The sequence below is a fragment of the Balaenoptera musculus genome, chromosome 1, assembly GCF_009873245.2.
Source record: "Balaenoptera musculus isolate JJ_BM4_2016_0621 chromosome 1, mBalMus1.pri.v3, whole genome shotgun sequence".
Lineage (NCBI taxonomy): Eukaryota > Metazoa > Chordata > Mammalia > Artiodactyla > Balaenopteridae > Balaenoptera > Balaenoptera musculus.
Window position 1 is genome coordinate 20,585,581 of NC_045785.1, and position 23,805 is coordinate 20,609,385.

At 55.3% G+C, this 23,805-nt stretch overlaps 2 protein-coding genes across 2 annotated transcripts in view; both read right to left on the reverse strand.

The window, feature by feature from the left end:
* Nucleotides 1-15,811, reverse strand: part of CRYBG2 (crystallin beta-gamma domain containing 2) — a 28,492-nt gene extending 12,681 nt beyond the window's left edge. Inside the window, exons 1-7 of the mRNA XM_036862319.1 lie at nucleotides 15,584-15,811; nucleotides 13,497-13,566; nucleotides 11,120-11,856; nucleotides 1,862-4,508; nucleotides 1,402-1,449; nucleotides 1,202-1,314; nucleotides 902-1,031 (exon numbers count right to left, since the gene is read on the reverse strand). Coding sequence (XP_036718214.1) covers nucleotides 902-1,031; nucleotides 1,202-1,314; nucleotides 1,402-1,449; nucleotides 1,862-4,508; nucleotides 11,120-11,856; nucleotides 13,497-13,566; nucleotides 15,584-15,780 — 3,942 coding nt within the window. The 5' untranslated portion in view covers nucleotides 15,781-15,811. The remainder of the gene's footprint in view (nucleotides 1-901; nucleotides 1,032-1,201; nucleotides 1,315-1,401; nucleotides 1,450-1,861; nucleotides 4,509-11,119; nucleotides 11,857-13,496; nucleotides 13,567-15,583) is intronic.
* A 1,535-nt stretch (nucleotides 15,812-17,346) lies between these two features.
* ZNF683 (zinc finger protein 683) lies at nucleotides 17,347-22,878 on the reverse strand. The gene is made up of 5 exons (XM_036833629.1): nucleotides 22,765-22,878; nucleotides 21,922-22,126; nucleotides 19,892-20,586; nucleotides 18,683-18,811; nucleotides 17,347-17,670 (listed from the first exon to the last, which is right to left on the reverse strand). Exons 1-5 carry the CDS (start codon nucleotides 22,876-22,878, stop codon nucleotides 17,347-17,349), a joined length of 1,467 nt encoding a protein of 488 aa, XP_036689524.1.
* Nucleotides 22,879-23,805: the final 927 nt, after the last annotated feature.

A 23,805-nucleotide genomic window follows, 5' to 3' on the forward strand; every position in this document is an offset into this window, starting at 1 on the left:
CCTTCCATTAAAAACAACAACAACAAAAAACAAATTAAAAAAAAAAACCCAAAACGTTGGCTAGGCCCTGGTTTTAGATCTTTGCTTTCTCATCTGGGTCTCCCTAGCGGCCAAGACGGCTTTGTCAAGCTTAATTTTAGCAGTTTGTAAATTTGTGTTATGAAAACAGTATTATTTTTCCCCACTTTACAGATGTGAAACTATAAGACGACTATGCCTTTTCAAACCACATACCCCTCCCTCAAAATTCAGAGGTTCCCCTCGGCTGGAAATCACAGCCCTTCCTGGTCTTCCTATCTCCAGAATCCCTGTCTTTTCTCCTCCTGGCAACCAGAAGGATGTTTCTAAATCTCTAATCTGTTTATATGGCTTTCCTGCTTCAAACCCAGCCCTCATACCCTAGCTTGACCATGAGTCCTACAGGGCAGAGAGCAGATCTCCTAACCTACTCATTGCCTGGCGTGGTGCCGGGCACACAGCTGACATGAAAGAGCATCTGTGAGCACGTGAATCAACACACATCCATGGCACCTTGGCTCTGGCCGTGGGCCTGAAAGCCTGGGCCCGGGGTGGGGAGGTGAGCGCTCACAGCCACCCCTACCCGCTTCTGTTGCTCTAACTGAATCCTTCTCCAGCACTAGCTGGAGCTACTGGAGCTTGGCCTCTGCCTGGCCCCTGCCTCCCCAAGCCAGGCTGAGCACACCCAGAATCCTTTTCTTCCCCACTGGCTCCGAGGTTGGGACTTTACAGGTGAGACCATGATAAGTCGTCTCCAGGCTCCGATCCCATATGATCTCTCCCAGAAATTCCAACTCTGGGTACCTGAGGCTGTCTCCCTCCTCAGGGCCTGGGGCTTAGGGTAGATGGGGCAAAATCTGGTCCCCCACACCCAGCCACTCACCCGCACAACCCTCCTCAGGGAGCCAATGCCTTGGGTACTCCATGCTGGCCCCAGAGCTCCAAGTTCCACATCTCCTTCAGGCAGGACCAGCTTCTGGCCCCGGAACGCCGGCTCTTCGTACAGCACCCAGCTGCGGGCACAGAGACCTAGGGTCACTGAGTGGGGAAACGATGTACCCACAAGACAGGGTCTCTGGGTAGCTGAGGGGGTTTCTGCCAGGCACTTCTCACTGGGCACTTCCCACTGCCCTCACATCCCCCAGGTTCACACACAGGACCCTGCCAGGAACTCCGCACTCACCAGCCTCGTACCACCCGTATGGAAGCCACGCGGGCCCAGCCTGAAGCATCAGCAGTGTCTTCCCAAACCTCCCTGCTGCTGCCTTGGCAGCCAGGCTCCGAGAAGAGGATCATCTGGAGAAGGCACAGAGGGGGTCCTCAGGCCCTGTCCCCAGGTCCCCCACCTCCTGCTGCCCCACCCATTTGTCCCCCACCCCCTACCTTTCCAGGCCTGGTGTTCAGTTTGCCCTGGGTCTTCAATGCTGAGCTCTGGAATGGAGAGCGGTGATAGATCTTATGGGGTTGCCTCCTTACTGTCTCCCCCAACCTGCCATTCCAGGAACCCCACATCCTCCCTGTGGGCCTCCACCCCCAAAGAGCTGGCCTACAAAGGATGCTACACTTGCTCCCAACCCCCAGGTGCCTTCATCACTCTGTCCCTGGAAGCTGTCCCCTTCCCCAGCTTCCAAGATATCAAGCCCTTTGGAATCCACAGTGCAAATCTGCTGTTTGGATAGGGAGACGGAGGCCCAGAGAAATGTGGTCACACTGAACTAGACCTCAGACCCACGCCCCTGGCCCCTGGAGACTCTGCCCCCCAGTATCATGGTCCTCACACCACCCAAACCCTGGCCCAGATGAGGCCAGGCCCCCTCCGTTGCCCACCCAAGGCCTCACTTACCCACCCCTCCAGGGGCTGGGCACATGCGGGCTTCTCTGGAGGTGGCCTTTCCCCGTAGAGCAGGGGCAGCTGTTCTGGCACCTTCTTGAGCCCTGGTGCCCCGTGGGGCGGTAGAGCGGATGGTTTTGTGCCCAGTGGTTCCAAAGTGGGGGCCTCCTTGAGGGCAGGCACCAGACCCCCAAAGAGAAGGCTGCATCCAAGACGGGAAGTGGGCCGGCTGCCTGCCTGCCGCTCTGGCCCGACTTCTGGGTGGGCGCCCTTGGCACCTGCTGTGTGCTTCTTCATCATCTCCAGAAGAGAGCAAGAGACCTGGGGGGGTCGGGCAGGGTGGGAGTCGCAGGGGGGGCTGGGCCTGGCTTTCTCCTGCCTGAGCTGGAGCTTTTCACTGTCGCTCAGGTAGGGGTTCTGTGGTTCTTCCTCGTCCTCCTCCTCCTCTCCCTTTTCCTCTTCATTTTCTTCCAGTGCGGGCACCCCCTGGGGGCTGGGTCCCAGCACCCATGGCCCAGGCTGGTCCTCCTCGATGGCGGGCAGCGTGGCGTATATGGCCAGGTAGGAGGAGCGGGGGGCTCGTGGCAGCCGGTGAGTGCGGAGGATCTCGGGGGGCTCCATACTCCGCAGGGTATCCAGGAAAATCTCCAGGTCAGCAGTCAGGGCCACCTCCTCCTCCTCCCTTGATGGCTCTGGGAACGTCTTGCCCTCGGCGGAGTCAGGGACAAGCTGGGACTCCAGGCTGGCCTCTGCTCCCATCAGCCTTGGGGCAGGGGGGCCTCCTGGGCTGAGGGATACCTTGCCCCCTGAGGAGGAGGGGGCAATGAGAGCAGTAGGGCCCTGGACAACTACTTTCTGGGTAGAATATGGGACAGTAGAAGCACCAGGGCCCTGGACAACCTCTTTTTGGGTAGGAGATGAGATGGGGCTCTCCTCAGAGTCCTGAACCTCCCTTTCCTGTTTGGGGGATGGGACAGCAGGAGCTGTCAGGCCTTGACTAGCCTCCTCCTTGGTGAGAGGAGGGGCAAGGCTGCCTTCAGTACTCTGGACAACCTCTTTTTGGGTGCTAGGGCTGCCTTCTGGGGCCTGGGCAACCTTGGTTGCTTTAGGGGATGAGGCAGCAGGAGCACTAGGACCCTGTACTACCTCTTTCTGGGCGGGGGTTGAGTCAGCAGGAACCCCAGGGCTCTGCACTACCTCTTTCTGGGTAAGGGAGAAGATAGGGACATTTTCAGAGTCCTGAACAACCTTATTCCTTGGGGAGGATGGAGCAGAAAGACCTCCTGGGCTGGTGACAGCCTTCCTTCTTGTAGAGGATGGAGCGAGAGATTGTCCAGGGACTATAACAGCCTCAGTCTTCACCGTGGGCAGGCTGGTGGCAGCAGGGGGATCTGGATGCCCTTCCGTTTTGACGGAGGGCCAGGCCTGGGGTCCCCTGGGCTTGAGAGTCAGCTGGGCCCTAGCATGAGTAGGTACTTCAGGCTGCTCTGGGGGGTGACCTAGGCCCAGGGAGGGGGTTTGGGTCTGGAGTCTGGGAGAGGAGGGTACTGGTGTGTGGCCCTGAGAGGTCTGGAGAGGGAGCTGGGTGGGGCTGGATTTTCTCTGCACTCTTGGGACCTCATGGATCCTGGCATCTGGGGCTTTGTCCTGGTCTCGGTCCAGGTGGGTTGCAGGGACATCCTGGTTCTGAGGCGGGTGGGCATAGTCCCGGAAGCCTACGGGAGCCAGGACAGATCTGTCCTCTGGCTCTGCTGTCCCCGTCTCAGGCAGCTGCCCCGGGGCTGCACCCTCTGTGCTGCCCAGACCTGGACTCCTTGTCACAGCAGCCAGGGGCCTGGGAAGCCGGCTGGCAGGTGGGCTCCGCCCAGCAGGCACAAGGCTACTTAGCAGCTCCAGGGCCTGGCTGCGGCTGGGTGAGTCCTCGGCTCGGGGGCTCACCACCACTGCCTGCACCACGCGGGCGGCATTGCGGCCCCTGGGCAGGGCCTTGCCCGGGAGCGTTAGCCCCACGGAGTTCGTCACAGAGCTGTTCACCTGTCGGTCCACGTGCCCTCCCACCACCATGGTAGTCCGCACAGCGCATGTCACCCGCCGTTCCTCGAGGCTCCGGGAGCTCCTGCTGGTGAGACTCACACCTGGGTTGGGCCTGGGCTCATGGGGCCCGTGCACCGGCGCCAAACACTCAGTCTTGGCCGTGGCTCCTGGGCTCGGTGGCTCAGTCCTGGGGTCCTGGGGACTGCCATCACCCTGGTCCACAGCCTCCTTCGGCCTTCCCACTGGCCTTTTCTCCTTGGGGGGCAGTGTGTACTTTTTGGAAAAGATGGGCCCATGGCTCTGGAAGCTTTTGGAGCCAGCCCCGTCCCCGGGACCCTGGTGATTCATAGTCTCTTCTTCCCGTGCAGCAAAGCCGTTGACTTCCTCCCGACGGTGGCCATTCTCAGACATCTCCTCCTGGGGGACTTCTAGCCGTGCCCCTGATACCAGGGACACCTTGTGAAAACGGTGTTTGCTCTCTTCCTGGGCAGGGGGCCACTGCCCCCATGTCAGTGAGGTGCTCACCACTCGGGCCTTGGCCCGAGCTGGGGGGCCACTGGCCTCGTCCGTGTTGGGCCCCAGCAACGGATCCTGAGGTGTCCTTGGCTCACTGTGGTCCAGCTCACTGCAGAGGGTGCCGGGAAGAGGAGAGACAGGGTCGGGGGTGGTCAGGGTAGCTCTCTGCAGTGCAGAATCACTCCCCCTGCCAAGGTCAGGCTGAGTAACCTCAGGCAAATCATTTGAGAGCTTTGGGGCCTTTGTTTCTTCATCTGTAAACCGGGCACGATACTCTCAGATCTCCCACCCCTCTCCCTACTTTCAGGTGTTCTCCTATGCCAGGGTCCTTCAAGGAGTGAAGCTAAGGCCTAAGCCTAGAAGGAGAGAGAAGGGAGAGAGCAGAAAGGCATATGGGTCTGACCCACTGATCTGTGGATGGGGCTGAGACTCTGCCCAAGGAGCCCTGGGGCTAGTCCTCCAGGAGCTGAAAACTAGAAAACTGGAAAACTGAGAATTAGGCAAGTGATGTTCGGACCGTGTTTCTGATCACTATAAAGGAAGGTAAGGAAAGACAGCTTTGGCCTCCAGCAAAGCTGGATTCCCCCTGGCCCTGTCACTCACTAGCAGGATGACCTTGGGCAGCCACTTCTCCCCGGCAAGTTTCAGGGCCCCCAGCCACAAAACTGGAATAACAAGAGTACGTGCTTCACAGGATTATTGTCAGCATCCAGTAAGAGAGAAAGAATAAAAACTCACTTTATGAGAAAAACAAATATCGTATATTAACGCATCTATGTGGAATCTAGAAAAATGGTACAGATGAACCTATTTGCAGGGCAAGAATAGAGACACAGACGTAGAGAACGGACGTGTGGACACGGGGGAAGGGGGGAGGGGAAATGGGATGAATTGGGAGATTAGGATTGACATATATACACTGCCAAGTGTAAAATAGATAGCTAGTGGGAAACTGCTGTATAGCACAGGGAGCTCAGCTCAGTGCTCTGTGGTGACCTAGATGGGTGGGATGGTAGGCAGGGAGGTCTAAGAAGGAGGGGATATATGTATACATATAGCTTATTCACTTCGTTGTACAGCAGAAACTATCACAACGTTGTAAAGCAACTATACCCCAATTAAAATTTTTAAAAAAGAAATAGATGTTAAAAGAAAAAAACTCACTTTATAAACTAAAACGCTGGCTCATAAGCTTCCTCATAAAGAACAAATTATTCACTATGGAAAACAGTATGGAGGTTTCTTAAAAAACTAAAAATAGAGCTACCATATGATCCAGCAATCCCACTCCTGGGTATATATTCAGAAAAGACGAAAACTCTAATTCAAAAAGATACATTTACCCCAATGCTCATAGCAGCACTCTTTTTTTTTTTAAACAGTTGCCATTTTTTAAACCTGTGATTTTACTTTTAAATTTATTTATTTATTTATTTATTTTTATGGCTGTGTTGGGTCTTTGTTTCTGTGCGAGGGCTTTCTCTAGTTGTGGCAAGCGGGGGCCACTCTTCATCGCGGTGCACGGGCCTCTCACTATCGTGGCCTCTCTTGTTGCGGAGCACAGGCTCCAGATGCGCAGGCTCAGTAGTTGTGGCTCACGGGCCCAGCTGCTCTGCGGCATGTGGGATCCTCCCAGGCCAGGGCTCGAACCCGTGTCCCCTGCATTGGCAGGCAGATTCTCAACCACTGTGCCACCAGGGACGCCCCATAGCAGCACTCTTAACAATAGCCAAGACATGGAAGCAACCCAGTTGCCCATCAACAGACGACTGGCTTAAGAAGATGTGGTATGTAAATACAATGGAATATTACTCAACCGTAAAAAAAGAATGAAATATTGCCATTTGCAGCAACATGGATGGACCTAGGGAGTATTATACTTAGTGAAGTAAATCAGACAGAGAAAGACAAACATTATATGATATCACTTGAATATGGAATCTAAAAAATAATACAGGGGCTTCCCTGGTGGCACAGGGGTTAAGAATCCACCTGCCAATGCAGGGGACACAGGTTCATGCCCTGGCCCGGGAAGATCCAACATGCCGCGAAGCAAATAAGCCCGTGTGCCACAACTACTGAGCCCACGTGCCACAACTACAGAAGCCCACGCGCCTAGAGCCTGTGCTCCGCAACAAGAGAAGCCACTGCAATGAGAAGCCCATGCACCGCAACGGAGAGTAGCCCCTGCTCGCCACAAGTAGAGAAAGCCTGCGCACAGCAACAAAGGCCCAATGCAGCCATAAATAAATAAATAAATAATTAATTAATTAAAAAATAAAAAATAATACAAATGAATCTATATGCAAAACAGAAACAGACTCACATACATCGAAAACAAACTTATGGTTACCAAAGGGGAAGGGGAGGGGATAAATTAGGAGTATGGGATTAACAGATACAAACTACTATATATAAAATAGATAAGCAAAAAAAAAAAAAATAGGTAAGCAACAAAGATTTACTGTATAGCAAAGGGAACTATATTCAATATCTTGTAATAACCTATAGTGGAAAATAATCTGAAGATACATATAACTGAATCACTTTGCTGTACCCCTGAAACTAACAATTATAAATTGTTATTAATTAACTACACTTCAATTTTAAAAAACAGAATAAATTATTTATAAATTATAAACAAGGGACTTCCCTGGTGGTCTGGTGGTTAAGACTCTGTGCTCCCAATTCCAGGGGCCTGGATTCGATCCCTGGTCAGGGAACAAGATCCCACGTGCATGCCGCAACTAAGAGTTCGCATGCTGCAACTAAAAGATCCCACGTGCCACAACTAAGATCCAGCGCAGCCAAATAAATAAATAATTTAAAAAATTATAAACAAACATTCCCACTTTGCACATGATGGGGGAAAGGCTCAGAGAGGTTAGGAAACTTGCCCAGAGTCACACAGTAGCAGAGGCAAGAGTTGAACCCAACCCTAAGTGCTTAACCACCAAATCAAATTCCCTGATGTATCTGGTAAACTAAGACTCTGTGGTTTGGGGGTTTACTTTTAAAGGAGGCCACACAGTCCTAGAGGGGTAGGGGCCAGTCAGCTACTCCGATTTCCAGGCTGCACTGAGCAGGGCAATCCTATTCTCAGGCCTCAAGGACCCAAAAGGTCAGCTTGTTCCGCATCAGCCTCAGTACCAGCCTGTCTTCAGCTCCTCCTGTGAGGCAGCCCCCAGACCATTATAAGGGCAGTTAAGGCCGGAAATGGACCCATGCCCCCAACTTCCCTCCTCCGTCTCTATTTTCCTCCCTCCTGCGAGGCTGGTAGAACCCAGAACTTTGGCCCTGTCTTGTGGCCCCAGCAGTGACTCAGGTTTTATGAGGGGCAGAGATGAATGGGGATGAGGCCCAGGGAAGCCTGACCTGACTCGGGGACCACTGGTGGCTGTGACAGCATGTGGCCTGGCCCAGGACGGTGTCTGAGTGGCCCCAGAAAAGCCTTGTATATGGGGGAGGTGAGGGGCTGAGATGGATGCCCAATCCTTTCCCCGGGCCAGAATTCCTGAGAGCAACACACTCAGACACCTGAGGCCCTGGACTGCAGCCCTTCCCTGAGGCCTGACCCTCTCCGCTGTCCTCCCTGCTGAGACTCCCCCGCACGTGGAGCGTCACCCCTTGATGAGCCCCTGTACCAAGTCTCATCTCCATTTCTGAATAACAATAACAACTACCATTCGCTGAGATTCCCTGTCCGTGATGGCAGATAGTAAGGGTCAAAGCCTGGGTTCTAAGTCATTTATTCATTCATTCAGCACTAATCGTGTCACGTGATGTGCTAGGCCCTGGTTAGGTTCATCCAAAGCCAATTTTCTCTTGGAGGTGGTATCCTAGGAGTACAGAAGTCAAAGAACTAGACATAAAAAACAGGAACCACATTTGGAAAGCCTCCATAGGCAAAGCAACAGGAGAGCAGCTTCAGAGGAAGCCATTGGTAATCAGATCAGCTTCAGAGGAAGCCATTGGTAATCAGATCATAGGTCACAGTGACCTATGATTCTATGCTTCTCTCAACCCAACCCCTGGACAACACCCTTGATAGTCATTCCACAAGCATGTGATCATTTGTTTCTGCTTGCATACCTCTAGCGACAGGGAGGTCGAAATTTGACAGCTGACCTGTCCCATCCCTGAATAGTTGTGATGGCTAGAATGTTCTTCAAACTATGCAGGAATCTGCCTGCCTATAGCCCTCCCCCATATTGTCCTTCCTCTGAAGACACACCCCAATGACCCAGGATGCCTCTTCCAGGCCAGCAGAAATGCCCATTTCCAGAGCCCTCTCTTCTTCAGGGCCCCGGACCATAGGTGGATTTGTCACAGGTTAACCTGTGGCTTCCAAATCAGGTGTGTGGGGCTGGGAAAGGGAGAGGCTGAGGAGGGGGCGGGGGGAGTGTGGGAAAGAGCCTCGTCTAACCCGACACGTCCTGGATTCTCCCCGCTTACCTGTGAGTCACCCACAAACTAGGTCAAACCAGCCCACAGGCGTACAAGCTTGTGCTGCATCACACACAGACACACACGGCACAGACGCACAGAGTCACACAGGCACAAAAACACACATAGATACTTACCCCAACGTACACAGTCAGACACACAAACACAGAGTCAGTCACAGACACTCGGGGATATACACACAGGGACACAGCAGACACACAAGTCACACAGACACACACACAGAAACACACAAACACAGTGACACATGCACACACATTCACAGCACACACACACACACACACAGTCAATTCACAGCCCCCAGCCCTCCTCCCCTTGAAATTCACCCTTATTTGAACAGATGCACACACTTGGATGCATACACATCTTACATTTCCAGACCCAGTTGCGTTGCGCCTCCCCACCCCCGATAGTTGCTAATCCTGGCCCAGAGAACCCTCCCTCAGAAAGGGAACGGAGAAGGATGACACCCCTGGAGGTCCGCTTCCTTCCTTTCTAAGTGAGCCCTCACCTCCTGCGAGTCTGTCATTATCCACCTGTGCCCAAAATAGTCAGGGAGTGGCAGAAGGAGCCCAAGTCCCCCAGATGAACCTCCTGCTCCTTCCTTTCCCCTCTCCAAGGACTGCCCCGCCCACTCACCCTCCCTCTCTCTGCAGCCCTTCTCCCCCAGCTGGGGCACACCCTCCCCCTGCAGCAGGTCTCTGAGCCAGTCTGGGTCGCACATGTCCCTCTTCCTTATCACAGAATCATTACCCTGACTCCTGCCCAGAGGCCTGGTCATCCCTGATGCTGCCTCTGCTGACACAGTACTGCCAAGTCTGCCTCCATGAGGTTACAGAAAGCTCGGCAGTGCACACAGCAACCACACTCAACACTCCATTGCTTGCACAAGGCCACCGAGGCCTCCGTTAGAGGCAGGAGAGAGAAGTAGTTAGAACACAGGTACCCGGGTTCAAATTCTGGCCCCTTCACTTTCTGGTTGACTTTGAGCAGGTCATGAAACCTCTCTGAGCCTTAGTTTCCCTATTGTAATTGGGGTGGAAAGGTGGAGAGCAGGATTAGTCCAACTTCATGGGGCTGTTGTGAGGATTAAATAGAATTATGCTCAGAAAACAAACCATAAGTGACAGCCACCACCGTCATCATTAGGAACTTTTCAGAGCCCTGTTTGAGGCCCAGTGCCCTTCCCGGTGGTTCTAGAGAGATCCCATGTTCATCCCCTCTTCAGTGAGTTTTAGGGGACACATCCTTCCACCTCTGAGCCCACCAGGCAGATTCAGGAGAGTAATTTCAACACAAATTAAAAACGGAGGCTTGGGAACCTCAGTGCCGCCAACACAGAACCATGTGGGGTAACTATTGTTGCGACTGAAGCTTTATTAATAAGCATCCCTGGGCTTCCCAGGTGGTGCAGTGGTTAAGAATCTGCCTGCCAATGCAAGGGACACGGGTTCGAGCCCTGGCCCGGGAAGATCCCACATGCCACGGAGCAACTAAGCCCGTGCGCCACAACTACTGAGCCTGAGCTCTAGAGCCTGCAAGCCACAACTACTGAGCCCACGTGCCACAACTACTGAAGCCTGCACTCCTAGAGCCAGTGCTCTGCAACAAGAGAAGCCACGACAATGAGAAGCCCGCGCACCGCAACAAAGAGTAGCCCCTGCTCCCCACAACTAGAGAAAGCCCACGAGCAGCAACAAAGACCCAACACAGCCAAAAATAAATAAATAAATTTATTTAAAAAATCATCCCTGCTATTTCAGCAGCCCAACTCTCTAGAGTTCAAAGTATTTTCCTGTAACCACCTCCTCCTTCCTCATCTCCAGCTACCAAATCTACTTGGCAACTCAAGGCCCAGAGAAGTTAAGCAACTTGCCCCAGGACATACAGCACTTTGGCTGAGAGTCTCTTCTCAGGCTGGGAATGTGGTCTCCGGAACAGAACGAGGGAATGAGGGGGTGTTGCTGAGGATAAGGTGATCCCTCCCTCATCCTCTCCATGACAGGATATCCCCCTCCTCAGGCGGACAGAGGAATAGGGAAGCACTGGGTCCCAGGAGGTAGCCTTTGGCTGAGGGGAGGGAAAGGAGGGCAGAGTTGGGAAGGGGAGGGGATGGCAGAGTCAGCTCACACCCAGGGAACTGAATGAATGGGCCTTGAGTTGGAGAAGCCCAGAGACAAGATAGAGACCCAAGAGGGGGCAGACAGGCCGGTTTCCCCTCCCCGCGTTGCCCCACGTGGGGCGAAGTCTACTCACCATCTATGCGGGGACCCAGGCATCTGGCCAGCCTGGAGCTCCTGCCGCTGGGCCGTGCTCCCCTGATGTGGTGGGGCTCTCAGCCGGGGCTCTTGAGGCAGGTCCACCAGGCACCCTGTGATGGGGCGGGGGCCCTGGGGAGGCTCCTGCCAGCCCCTGGATTCCTCAGGGCCGAAGGGGTGGGGAGCTGGTCGGGCCGGTTTGGGCTCCTCAGTCTCCTCCCCAGGTGCTTGCCCACGCCCCTGCAGGGTGACGGTGATGTGGTAGCGGGTCCTCCTGGCAGAGGGACACTCACGTAGAGTCTGGGCTGGCTCGGGCAGGGCTGGCCCTGCGCTGGTAGGCTCGCCCTTTGCCCCCTCTGCCCTGGGGGAGGATGCTGGGCGGGACCGCACGTCCTCCAGGTTGCTGGGTGGCTCAGGCCTCAGAGGAATCTCCGGGGCTGTGTACGGGGGTTGCAGGCAGGTGCAGCCTGGAGATCCTTGTTCCAAACATCCAGGAGCTGGTGGTGGGCATGAGGGACACCTGGTCCCAGCAGGCTCTGCTGAGGTCACCGCCAGTGCCAGGCTCTCTGGCCCCACAGAGGCATAGTTGGCCAGGTCAGAGGCGCTGCCCACTGCTGGCCTCTGTAGGCGCCCCAGTGGCTCAGCAGACCTCCCTGAGCTGTGTCGTTGCTTCCAAAGCCAGGAGCCACGGCTCCCTGCCCAAAGGTCCAACTCTGAGAGGCTCTGGGCTTGGGCCTGAGGGAAAGCAGAAGCAGAGACCGGGTGACAGCATCGCTCCCCTGCCTTCTGGGTACCCCTGACACCCCGGCTGCCCTCCTTGTCACAGAAGAAGCTGAGCAGTTCTCTGACACCAAGCAGAGCTGCCTTAAGGAGAGACTGCCTCTTAGGCCACAAGATCTGGACAAAGAGGCAGAGCTCTGGAAAGGCCCTTCAGCATTCAACTCACCCCTTCCCATTCTGCATGTGAGGAAGGTGAGGCCCAGAGTGGACACTGACATGACTTAAGTCACACAGTGAGGGCTCCTGATTCTCAGGCCAACTGCTGATTTCCCAGGAATCCTCTGGCCTCCAGCCCTTTGGTACCAGCTGCCCTGGGCATTAGGGGCTTTGTGGGCAGGCCTGCCACAAATGCCCGTGGCCTCTGCCCGCTCCTGGCTTCCAGAGAGCCTGCAGCCAACTCCCCAGTACCCTCCCAGCCCGAGATTCCCAAACACACCTGGGAGGAGGTACTTGGGCATAGAGATGTTCTTGGGACAAGAGGGAGCCTGGAAAGAGGTTTTGCCTAAGTGGGACAACACTGACTTCTGTCCGCTGTCTTCCCCTGGGGCCCAGCCTAGCTGTGGGTGTGAGGGGAGAGGGTTCAGGACCAAGGACCCAAATGGACACTGCCACCCAAAACACCAGTTTTCAGGGATGGGTTTGTGTCCCTGGCAACAGAGGAGCCAAATCTGGGGTCAAATTCCTCCTAGCAGAGGCCCTTGATCCCAAATGCCTTAATGTACTCATCTATGAAATAGATGCAGCCTCTCACTCCCCAGAGGCTGAACATCTCAAGAAACAGGAGGGTTGGATGATTAATCTGGGGGCCCCGAGCAAGGCAAGCTGGGCTTGATTCTCCGCTGTTACTTTCTAACTGCAATACCTCTTGCATCTTAGTTTCCCCATGTGTAAAATGGGCGTGATAATAAAAATATTGCTTCCTGGGAGTGCTGTGAAGATTGTATGAGATAATCCATGCAGAGTACCAGCAGTACTCAATTAAATGCTAGTAATTATTGATAGTATTCAGGATCACAGAGAGACACATGGCTGCTCGAGCCACCTCCAGAGGAAGCCGTCTGCTCCTCCAGGGGGTGGGGAGTGGGGGACCTTGTCTCTGTCCAATCCATGGCTCAGGCCCCCACTGATGATGGGGAAACTGCGGGCAGAAGGTTAAGCCACCGGCCCAGCGTCACCCCTGGGGGCCATGCCAGGAAGTGGGGAAAAGGGGTCAAAGATGGGGAAGGTCAAGCTAAAGGAGGGAGTGTGGAAAGGGGGTCCTGAGAACAGGTACTGCCCCTACATGCCTCCCCCAGGGGCCCCGACATTAGGAAGCTGTTTTCTGAGCATCTAGGCCCCGCACTGGAGGTTCTACATCTGTTACGTTATTTCTCACAACAGCCCTAAGAGGCATTACTGTCCCCATTTTGCAGATGGGGAAGCTGAGGTTCAGAAGTGGGAAGTGATCTGCTCAGGGTCACACAGTGAACCCGTGGCAGAGGAGGGATGAGAGAACTCCAGTTGCCTAACTTGTAAGTCAGGGTACTCAGGGCCGGCCCAGCCCCTCCCAGAGCTTCTGCTCCCCTACACTCCCCCACCCTTGTATTCTCTCCTACCTTGAGGCTGACTCTGCTGGTGCTGCCCTGGCCCTGGGCCAGGTCAGGGCAGCTCTGGCCACCCCAGGGCCTGGGAAGGAAGCACAGGGAAAGGAATGAAGTAGCCTCCTCCTCTCCGACCCCCAGACTGGAACTGGTGGCTCTCCCACCTCTTCTCTCAGGGCCCACACAGGCAGGATGATACCTGAAATCTCGGGGCTGCGGGGCAGGGGAGGTCTATGCAGCAGCTTCCTCTCTGCTCCCTCCCCCAGCTGTCCACTCCACCTCCAGAGACAGAGAGACAGGGATGGGATGGGCCTGGGCCTGTATCAGGGCCAGAATACAGAAAAAGGACAGTACCCTAATAATTCAAAAGCTTGCCATTTGCTGAGGCCCACCCTATGCCAGGTTTAGCACTAGGTACCAGGCCTACATAATCTCCTTTAAGCCTCACAAATAATCCTAAAAGGTAGATATTATTGTCCTCATTTTTCAGGTAAGGAACTGAGGTCCAGAGTGGTAAAGTGACTTGCCTGGAGTCACACAGCTAGTGAGCCTTGGAGTTAAGACACTAGGATGGTATCACTCCAAAGGTTGGTTGGACATCACCATGCTAATGGGGGCAAGATGAGGAAGTGCCTTGGCTGCCCCCTCCGTACACTCTGCCCCCCACTCCAGGCAATCAGCAGGGAGCAGAGGCCTGTGCCTCAGGGCCAGAGTCCCATTCCCACAGCCAGTGAGAACCAAGTCCAAGTGCACACATGGGATGTATCATCACGCTGGCCCAGGAGCATGCGAAGTCCCTACCCTGCTCTCCCTGTCCCTGACTCACCCGCAGCCCTGCCTCCTCTCAAGTGGGGAAAGAAAGGGAGGAGCAGTGCCATCTGGGCCTATAGGGCAGGTTCCTGCCAGACAGGGTAAAGGGAGTGGGTGTGACTTCCAGGGAGGGCACTGGCAGGGTGTGGGCACCCCCGGCCATCCAGGCTTCCAGGTATAGGGTGGCTAGGCCCTCCCCTCCTTTCTCTCTTTTGTGTGAGAGAGCAGCACAAACTCCTCCCCTCACTCTGGCCCCACCACGACTGCCTCCACTCCTCCCAGGGCAGGCTGGAGACAGCCATGTCATGATAAGATCAAAACAAATTGCCCAGTCTCTGCACAGAGACACAAACACCCCGTGCCTGAGAGCACACGCCATGTTCTTTGCAGATACAGGGCCTGTGAGCTACTGGGGTCCTCTTCGCTATGCCCCTCCCAGCCATTCAGCCTGGCCACCCACAGAGCCTTTTCCCTTCCTCTCAGACATCAGGTAACAGTGAACCAGCTAGGAGAGATGTAGCAATTTGTTCAGGGTCACGTGGCCAGTGGCATCTAGGGTTAGGACAGAGCTCCGGCCCCCCGGCTTGCAGTCCCGAAATCTCTCCAAGCAACAGAGCAGCCCAGTGCTTCAGGATGTGGGCCCTGGAGTCAGACTGCTTAAGCCTGTGTCCCAGCCCCACCACTTCCCAGCTGTGTGACTGGGGCGGTGACTTAACCTCTCTGGACCTCCATTTCCTTATCTGACTCACACAAAATACCCGCCTTGTCTGGCTGCTGTGAGGATTAAATGAGATAATCCAGGTACAGCACCAAGCAAGTGACAAATAAAAGTTTAATGTTATTACAATCTGAGATGACAGGGGGAAAACTTCTTCATGGCATTTAAGGGCGAATGCAGTGCAGTCTAAGCCAACTCAGGAACCTGTCATACTCATGACAAAGAGACGTGAAGACCAGAGCTAAACTGGCCTGTGATGAAAGAATCAAAGTCCACAGGGGCAGGAGGAGCCACCATATTTGCCTTTCAACTGTCTCTGGAGAGAAAATCAGGAGTTCCCTGGCGTGCCACCTGCCAGACTTAGGAAATTGCAAATTTGTTGTAAAGTTTTATAAAAGCACAGGAACTTTATAATATAAAGTCCACATAACCAAAATCGTGGTACACCGACAGGTATATTTTTATGCTCCCAGACACTCATACAGGATATTTGAACATCAGGTACACTCCAAGACGCACACCCACACCCTTGGGCCCAGGGGCGCCCCGAGCGACCCTCCTCCAAACCCCTCACCTATCCCGGGATCTGGCCTCCTCCGGTATCGGCTTCCCCTTGCACTCCCTCCGGAGCCCTAGCCTGGCCAGGCGGCGAGCCAGGCGGGCCCCCAGGCCCCCGCGCCGCTCGGCCATGGCAAGGGCAAGGTCCCAGGCTCGGGGCGTCAGGACACCTGACCGGTCCCGGGCCGCGGGGGCCACCCGGATCCCGCTCATTTACAGAGAAACGCCTCCTCCGGCCCGCCCCCCTGAGCAAACAGCGCCCGGCCCGCAGTGCGGGCGCGGGGCGAGGACCGATCCAGATGCTGCCCAAGCCCCAGGGCAGGGGGTGCGCTCTGCAGGGGTCGTCCCCACCCGGGCCACCCCCCACCCTTGCTTCCCCCACCCCCACCCCCGCCCCGCTGCAGCTCTTGGCCCTGTCTGTGCTACTTCTTTAGGCCTCCGGAAGCGCCAGGGGCCCACCGGGTCCCGGTGCTGGAAGCCTTCAAGCTGGGCCTGCACAAAGTAGGCCGGAAAGGAAGGTCCTGGGGCTAGAAGGGGCCAGGAGGCTGGACTGAGCCAAGGGTCTTTCCCGCCCCCCCGGAGAAGGAGGAGCTAGAACGCAGGGGCGGAGCCAGGGGCGGGAATGGGCGTGATTGAGGGGCTAGCCTGATTGGTTGGCATGTTGGGCGGGGCCAAAAGGGTGATAGGTGGGCTTGGAACCTAGACCTCGATACTGGTGGGGACCGACGTTGACCCTGCCCTTACCCTGCCATGGTGGACCCTTATGAGAGTTCTCTCTCTCGGTCCTGGAGACCCTATGACACAGCGGGAATCTCGCGTGTGGGGGAATCTTCCCCTGGTGGGGAAGCCTATCCGAAACCCACAGGGATGCGAACGGCGACCCCTGCTGGAAGTTGGCCAGCTATTATGATTTAATAATGGCTACTGTTGTGATTATAACCTGGGCCTCCTGTACCCCCAAAGGGCAGTACCCTTTCCCACCTGATGCTACCTCTCTTAACTCTCGGGGGGGCATACCTTGCACATTGGGGGATCCTCTGGGACTGCAGGAAGAAAGACCATCAGGAGGGTCCCAGTTCCCCAGGCTCTCTGCCAGTTCTTCCCTGCCGGCAATCCTTGTAGGACCTCAACCCCTTCCCCGAGCTTGGTGCCTCCTTAGCCATTTGTTCTCTGTGAAGACTGGTCCTGACACACAGGGGGACATCTTGCTTGTGGGTCATGAGTGGACACTGATATCCTTGTGTTCCTGCCTCTCCCACAGGGAGCTCAGATCCTGGCATGTACAGAGGGAGGAGTATGCCGCACCTGACCACGGCAGGGAGTACCAGCTGAGGGGGCACGTAGGAACTGTGAGACAAGAACGTTGCGGGAAGCAGCAGACAGGCATCTGGGCAGGTGCTGGAACATCTGTTCAGAAAAGAGGGCGATGTGTCCTGTGCTTGGCAGCACGGTCTGCACCTTGCAGCGACCTGGAAGGCTGGACTGTCCATCAGCGAGCTGAGATGGTGGGGCTGGTCCCAGATAGGTCCCAAACAGAGAGTGGAACTCAAACCCAGCCAGAGTAGATGGCTGCAGGCACCCACCCCACGCGGTGGGAAGCATAGTCTCTTCCTGGCTGTGTTCCCTGAATTGCCAGGTGGAGTGGGGTGTGAAGTCTGGCAAATACATGGTGACCTCCCCCTCCACTATTGAAGCTCTGGAGGCCTCAACTCATCATAGAGAAAATCCTTTAATTGCTCTGCCCCTGCCCCCTCCCCAGGGCAGTCCTGGCACCACTGCTCAGGCTGGCTGCCCTTGCTTTCCCCGGGATGCTGAGGACACCTTGACCTTGTCCACGACCCAGTCTATCTGCCTCTCTGATGGGGCCACCACAAGATCTAGTGCCCCCTGGTGCCATCGGGCAAGGCAGGCAAGAGACGCCAGGGGCAGGTGGGTGTTAGCAAGGCTGCAGGGCCGTGGTGCATGCAGTCGATGGTGCAGCTTCAGGTGAACGTGCTGGGTGAAGCGACTTGGGCAGACACTGCACTGGAAGGGCTGGGCCCCTGAGTGCAGGCGCAGGTGGGTCTTGAGGTTGCTGGAGCTGCTGAAGCGTTTGTGGCACATCTGATGGGAATGGGCACTGGCGTCAGCTCTGCCCACCTGGTTGACCCAGGATCTCTGCTCCCCCTCCCCATCTTGAAAATACCCCCCTACCACCTCCCTGTAATGCAGGCCTGGAAGCTTTCCCCCCATGATTCCTCCCTGGGACCCACAGTGTCTGGCAGATTGTAGCCAGTCAGAGTGGGTTAGTATCTTGGTTCTTTTACTCCCTGCATGACCTTGTATAGGTGACTTCCCCTCTCTGATCCTTGCTCTCCTTATTGGTAACATGAGAGTATTAATACCTAACCTCATAGGTATGGTGGACTGAATGAGATAATCACATAGAACCCTTATGCGTGGGGCTGCAGCTTCAGTGGGCATAATTAACATTTACTGGGAGATGCTACATGCCAGGAACTGTTCTCGTGTACTAGTCTTCTCCAGGACTCTGGAGAAGCAGGACTAAGTACTACTCCTATATTACAATGAAAACACAGAGGCTCAGAGGAGTGAAGCCACTAGCCAAAGCTCACACAGCAAGTTGGAGGCAGAGATTTTGAACCCAGGTAGCCCGGACTATAACCACTATGCTGCTTTCATTTCTGCCTCTTTAAAACAGGGAAAGAGTCTGGGCCCTTCTGACCTCCCAAGGGACATGGTGAGGCTCAAAGAGGGAGGGAGCTAACATGAGCTGATGTTATAAGTCGTGTTTATATACTTTACACACACTATAGCATTAACTCCTCCAACTATGCTGGGAAGTAGGCAATGGGTATACCCAGGACCCCTAACTTCATTCTTCTCCCCCCACAAACATACATCTCTTTTCTCCCCTCCAGGCCCAGGGGGTGACCTCCAATATCACGTCCTGGCCCTTCCTTTCCACCTCCCTCTTCCCCCCAACCTTTGCCTCCTGTCCTGTATCCACTTGCTCAGGATGGTTGGGGAATGGAGGCCACGGGTGTCATCCCCCAGGGGCCTAGAATTCTTCTGCAGCCTGCAGGAGTACAGGGGAGGGGGAGGATGGTCTCACCGGGCACTTGTGGGGCCGCTCCCCAGTATGCACCAGGTGGTGCTTCTGCAGGTGGGCAAGCTGGGTGAAGCTCTTCTGGCATAGGGCACACTGGAACGGGCGCTCCCCGCTGTGCACACGCAGATGGACCTGAGCCAGGTGTGGGAGAAATGCTGCCAACTGCCCAGAGCCCTCCAGCAGGGCCGGGGATCCTCTTCAAATCTCTACCCACATCCCCATAGGCATCAAGGCCTCTCAATCCCCCTGCATCTGTATCACCTCCCTGAAGGCCAATCTACCATTCCCCAGGATCCCCTCACTCTCTCTGCTGCCCTGCAAGAGGGGAGATGCCTGTGGTCAGCAGGCCAGGTGAGGGGTACCCTGTGTGTGTGTGTGTGTGTGTGTGTGTGTGTGTGTGTGTGTGTATCTTGTGCAGTGCTTCTCGAAGTATGGTCCACAGACCCGCAGCATCACCTGGGAGGGTGTTAGAAATGCAGATTCTCAGGTCCCACCCCAGACCAGCTGAATTAAAATCTCTGGGGCTGAGCCTAGGAATCTGCATGTTTACTAGCTCTCCCGGTGGTTTGAGGCTTGTTAAAGTTTAAGAATTCATGCCCTAGAGGATGCAGAAGGGCTGTTCTCCAATAACCGTAACTTTTCCTCAACTTCAGCAGGTGCCAACTCGCGCCTAGCTTCCGGTCTTTGCTGATACACAGAGATGTGCCCATGGTTGCCCCCTGCTGGACGATGCCTATAATGATGTTTACAGCACAGCGCTGATGTGCAGGATTCCACATGAAAAAGGCTGGTTGTCAGGTCTGTGGTCTAGACTCACTAAAATCTACCTGTTCCCCCCACCTGAACTTCAAATAAGTAAACAAGAGGAGGCTTAACTGGGAATCAGAGAGGATGATTGCTCAAGAAAGGGCTTTGCCCTAGATGTTGAGAGACTGAGATCAAGACCTGACTGCACCATTAAATCAAGGTAACCTTGGGCAAATCTTTTCTCAGTTTCCCTATTTTTAACTTAGAGGATCTCATAGACAGTCTTTTAGTGTGGAGAGGACTCCTCTCTACGGATGTGAAACTGAGGGGCCAAATGAACCAGCCAAGGTCATAGGCCCTAGAGGTTGCCCAGGCGTTCCTTCTGGCTGTAAGGTCCTTGATTCTAGATGGGAGGGGGGTCATTGAAGGATGCTGAGGGGAGCCACTGAGCCCAGAGGCAGATACCTTGAGGTTGGAGATCTGCCTAAAGCTCTTGCTGCACACATTGCACTCGTACAGGATTTTGCCATTCTCTTTCTTCAGCGGATAAGGCAGCGCCGAAGAGCCCGCCTGGGAGCCCGGCGGGGCCGACTTTGCTGGAACCGCCCAGCCAGCACGCTCCAGCCCTGTGGAGTAGGTCCTGGCAGCTGCAGAGCCTGGATTCTGGGCCTGGGAGGGTTGGGTTTGGCCAGAGGCTTGAGAGGCCCCTGGGTAGGGGTGCAGGGTCTCCCCCTGGGTGCTGGAGTGCCCAGCCTCATAGACATTCATCAGCAAGCTGGGCACAGCCATGGTGGTGTAGGAGGTGTTCTGGGGCAGCATGAAGAGGGGGGGACACTGCACAGAAGGTAGGCCCCCACAGGTGACCAGGTAAGGTGAGGGCAGGAGAAGTGGGTATGCAGGATAGAACGGGTGGAGGTGGGATGGGAATTCTTTGGAGATGGGGGTGGGCAGGGGCCAGGAGCAGAAAGGCAAGGGGCTGGGGCTCTTTTTATCTTGCCAAGGGTTTGGGGAAGAGCTGTTGTGAGGAGAGAAGGATGGGTGGGGGGACCCCTCGCCAGCTCTTTCCAGCTGGCTTCCCATCTTGTCCCTGCTCAGAGGGTACTTGGCTGTGAGTTTCTCGCCATTGGAGGAGCCGGCAGGCCGCCTTGGTGGCTGGTGCCCTGAGCAGGAAAGGGAAGACGGTCAGGGCCGCACAGACTCGGGTAAAGTTCTGCTCTGCATCAACCTGCCTGGCTCGGAGCTGAGAGACGGCTCTAGCCTGCACGGCATCTCCCCTCTCTGGGCTTTCCTGGTCTGCAATTGCCCTTGCCAATAAAAGAGGCTAGAATTTGTGCAGCGCATAATGATTTCAGAGACGTACAGGTGGAGAAGTCAAGTGGGTAGTTGGGTGAATTGGTTTGGAGATTAATGGAGCAGCCTGAGCTGGAGACATAAATCTGGGTGCCATGGGCCCAAATGAGATCCCATAAAATGTGGTCCTAGATCTGCTGTGTCCAAAATGGTAGCCACCAGACACATTTAAATTGATTAAAATAAGTACAGTAAAAACTTCAGTTCCTCACTTGCACTAGCCACACTTAAAAGGCTCAGTAGTTATGGTATCAGACAGCACAAGTACAGAGCATTTCCATTATTGCAGGAAGTTCTATCAAACTGCTACTCTAGATAAAGAGAACATGAGAGGAGGGGGGAAAGAAGAGAGAGGAGAGGAGAAGAGAGGAGATGGGAACAGGGGAGGAGGCGGCTCTGGACTGAGTTCCTGAGCAGGGGAAGACTTAGGAGGTAAGTAATGGAGAGTAAGCAATGGAGACTGAGGTGCAACAGCCAGTGAGGTAGGAGTTAAACTGGGAGTGATATAAAGTAAAATACTAAATATGTATAAAGATTAAAAAGTAGATTGTCTGCTTGGATCCTCATTTATTCACTCAACCAGCTTTACTGAGCTGCTTTACTCTGTGCTGGGGAAATAAAGGACACAGCAGCATGGTCCCTGCCCTCCAGGTCGAGTTGCATAAGGAAATGGTGTATCATAAGCAATAAATGTAGAACATAGGTTAGTGAGATTGTACTTTTGTGGAAGAAGAAACTGGCCTCCATGATGTCATGGAGCCAGAAAGGGCAGAACCAGGACTCCACCCCCGACTCCCTGACTCCCAGGGCTCCTGTCTTATAAAACAGGCCCCTCTAGCTCAAACGTTCTAGGCAGACAAAGCGCCACTCTCAATCCCCGGGAATAGCTACGCCTACACCAGATCCCATACCCATGCCTGAGAAAACCACTGCCCACCTCCTCTGCTCACCTCTGCTCACGTGTCACCACCTGAGAGCCCCTCGCACCCCCAGGCAGAGCTCCAGCTCAAAATGTGGCAGTAACGCGTGCTTGAGGCTCTGTCCTCATGAGTGACACTGGGTCCGCAATGTCTCTCATCTCCAAACCTAACAGTGCTTCCCACCTCCAGCCTCCACCAAGGTGCAGCCCCGTGCCCTGGGCTTACTTGTGCTCAAGGCATCCTCTCTGAGACCCTGCGGGGCTGTGCCCGGGGGTGCCGACTGCAGGGTGCACAGGTATACGTCCAGGCCCTGAGGGCAGGCCAGCAGGGAAGACCTGGCCAGTGCCAGTGGCAAGGGGCACAGCCAGCTGGCACAGGACGGGCCATGGGCATCCACTGTGTCTGGAAGTGGCCTGAGGGCTGGGAAGACCTGGAGGGCAGGGGGAAGGGGCTTGGGGGCTAGGGACTGGGAGTCCCCTGGGATAGTCCCTTGGGATGGTTCCACCCCTAGTTTGGTTTCCAAACGGGGAGGAGAAGCTAAGACCACCCCCCAACATACACCCACCTCCACCATGTCTGTCACTCAAATGGTTTCCCCTTCCCTCCTCCGCGTTCCCAAGGGACTTACACGTCCACCCCCAGGATTACCCTCCCCCTGCCCCAGAACCCCTCACTCAGCCCTGTTCTTCCTCCTACCCTTCCTTCCTGACCACCCTCAGACTATCTACTTGAATGGAGCCAAGGTGAACTGAGAGAAAATCCTCATCAAAGACTGTGTACCCCACAGGAGGGCCCTGAGCCTCCTCCCTCTAAGGCCCAGGTCACGGTCACACAGCCAAGCTTCCTGCATGGCCCTGTCCCTTCTCATGCCTCACAGGAGAGTCGGGCCCCTGGGGCACAGGAGAGTCTCTGGCACTTCCAAGGGCACATTCCCATGATGTGCCGGGATAGGGGTGCTCAGGACCAGGGGAAACGAGGTCCCTTCAGATTTTCCCCCTACTTCTTCCTAACATCCCCACCTTCCAGAAGCAGCCTGGCCTCAAAATTGGGGATGGGACCGCACCTTACCTGATCGCCTTGGCAGAGCTGGAAGTCCGAGTGGGGGGACAGGGAGCCTCCTGTGCTCCCCAGGGGCTTAGTCTCGTGGCAACAACCCAACTCTGGAGCAGGTTCCCCCTTCATGCCCCCACTACCTGCTGGGAAGACAGGTCAGTCACAGGTGAGCAGTGAAGGTCCTCCAAATAAGAGCCTGTCTTCGAGGGCTGGCTCTCCCAGGAAACCACTGTGTGACCTTGAGTCGGTCACTGCCCCTCCTGGCCTCAGTTTCCTTATCTGCAAACTGGGAGAGCTGGACTGGCTGATGTGATAGGACTCTCTCAGCAATGACACCAAAGCCAATAATGCTTTCCTGGTAGGGGCAAGAAGGGGATTGAATGGAGACTGGCCAATCAGAGGCAAAGAGCAGAGCTGGCCTGATCCCCATCCCTGGGGAAGAGAGGAGAGAGGGAGGTCCTCATGGAGGTACTTCCAGGTGAGCGCAGAGATCTGAGGAAACATTCCAGACCTCCTCAGGGCCACAGGGAATTGAGACGCTATTCCAAGACTCTACCAACCTCAGGCTCCGCACTGAGGGGCACCCCTGCCCCCCCAGCTCATCCACACAGCTTTTCTGGGCAGCTGAGGAAGCCCCAGTGTCCCGCCACCCAGACTTCCCGGGCTCAGCTTCCTCAGCAGGGGCGGTCTGAGCGAGCAGACCCAGAGTCCCCGGTCCTGGCTGGGCTGACAGGAGGCTGCCCCGTGCCAGCTGTCTGATCAGCTAGTGCCTCACTTCTCTGCTGCTTTCACTGAGGGCCGCGCAGCCCAGGGACCACGCAGCTCGGCAAGTGTCCTGAGGCCCTTCCCCTTCCCCTCCGTAACCCTCCTTAACCCCCGGTGCCCCTCAGAGCCTGGCAGCCTCACGCGGGTGTCTCATTCCTCCAAAACCCGGTCTCCCCTCCCTCTTCCCTGACTCCTCCCAACCTGCCCCAGGTCTCAGAACACCCCAGAAGGAGAGGCGGCCTGGGTGAGGCTCTTCACCTGGCTCGGCAGAAGTCCCCTCTGGCTGGGGAA

Bases quoted from the DNA above. Each gene is read 5' to 3' on its own strand.
- ZNF683 (XM_036833629.1), bottom strand. From the start codon at position 22,878: ATGAAGGGGGAACCTGCTCCAGAGTTGGGTTGTTGCCACGAGACTAAG. The intron at 20,587-21,921 runs GTAAGCCCAGGG...TTTCCTGCTCAG, and splicing joins AGAGGATGCCTTGAGCACAA to GGCACCAGCCACCAAGGCGG. The intron at 18,812-19,891 runs GTATCTGCCTCT...CACCTGGCTCAG, and splicing joins GGCAGATCTCCAACCTCAAG to GTCCATCTGCGTGTGCACAG.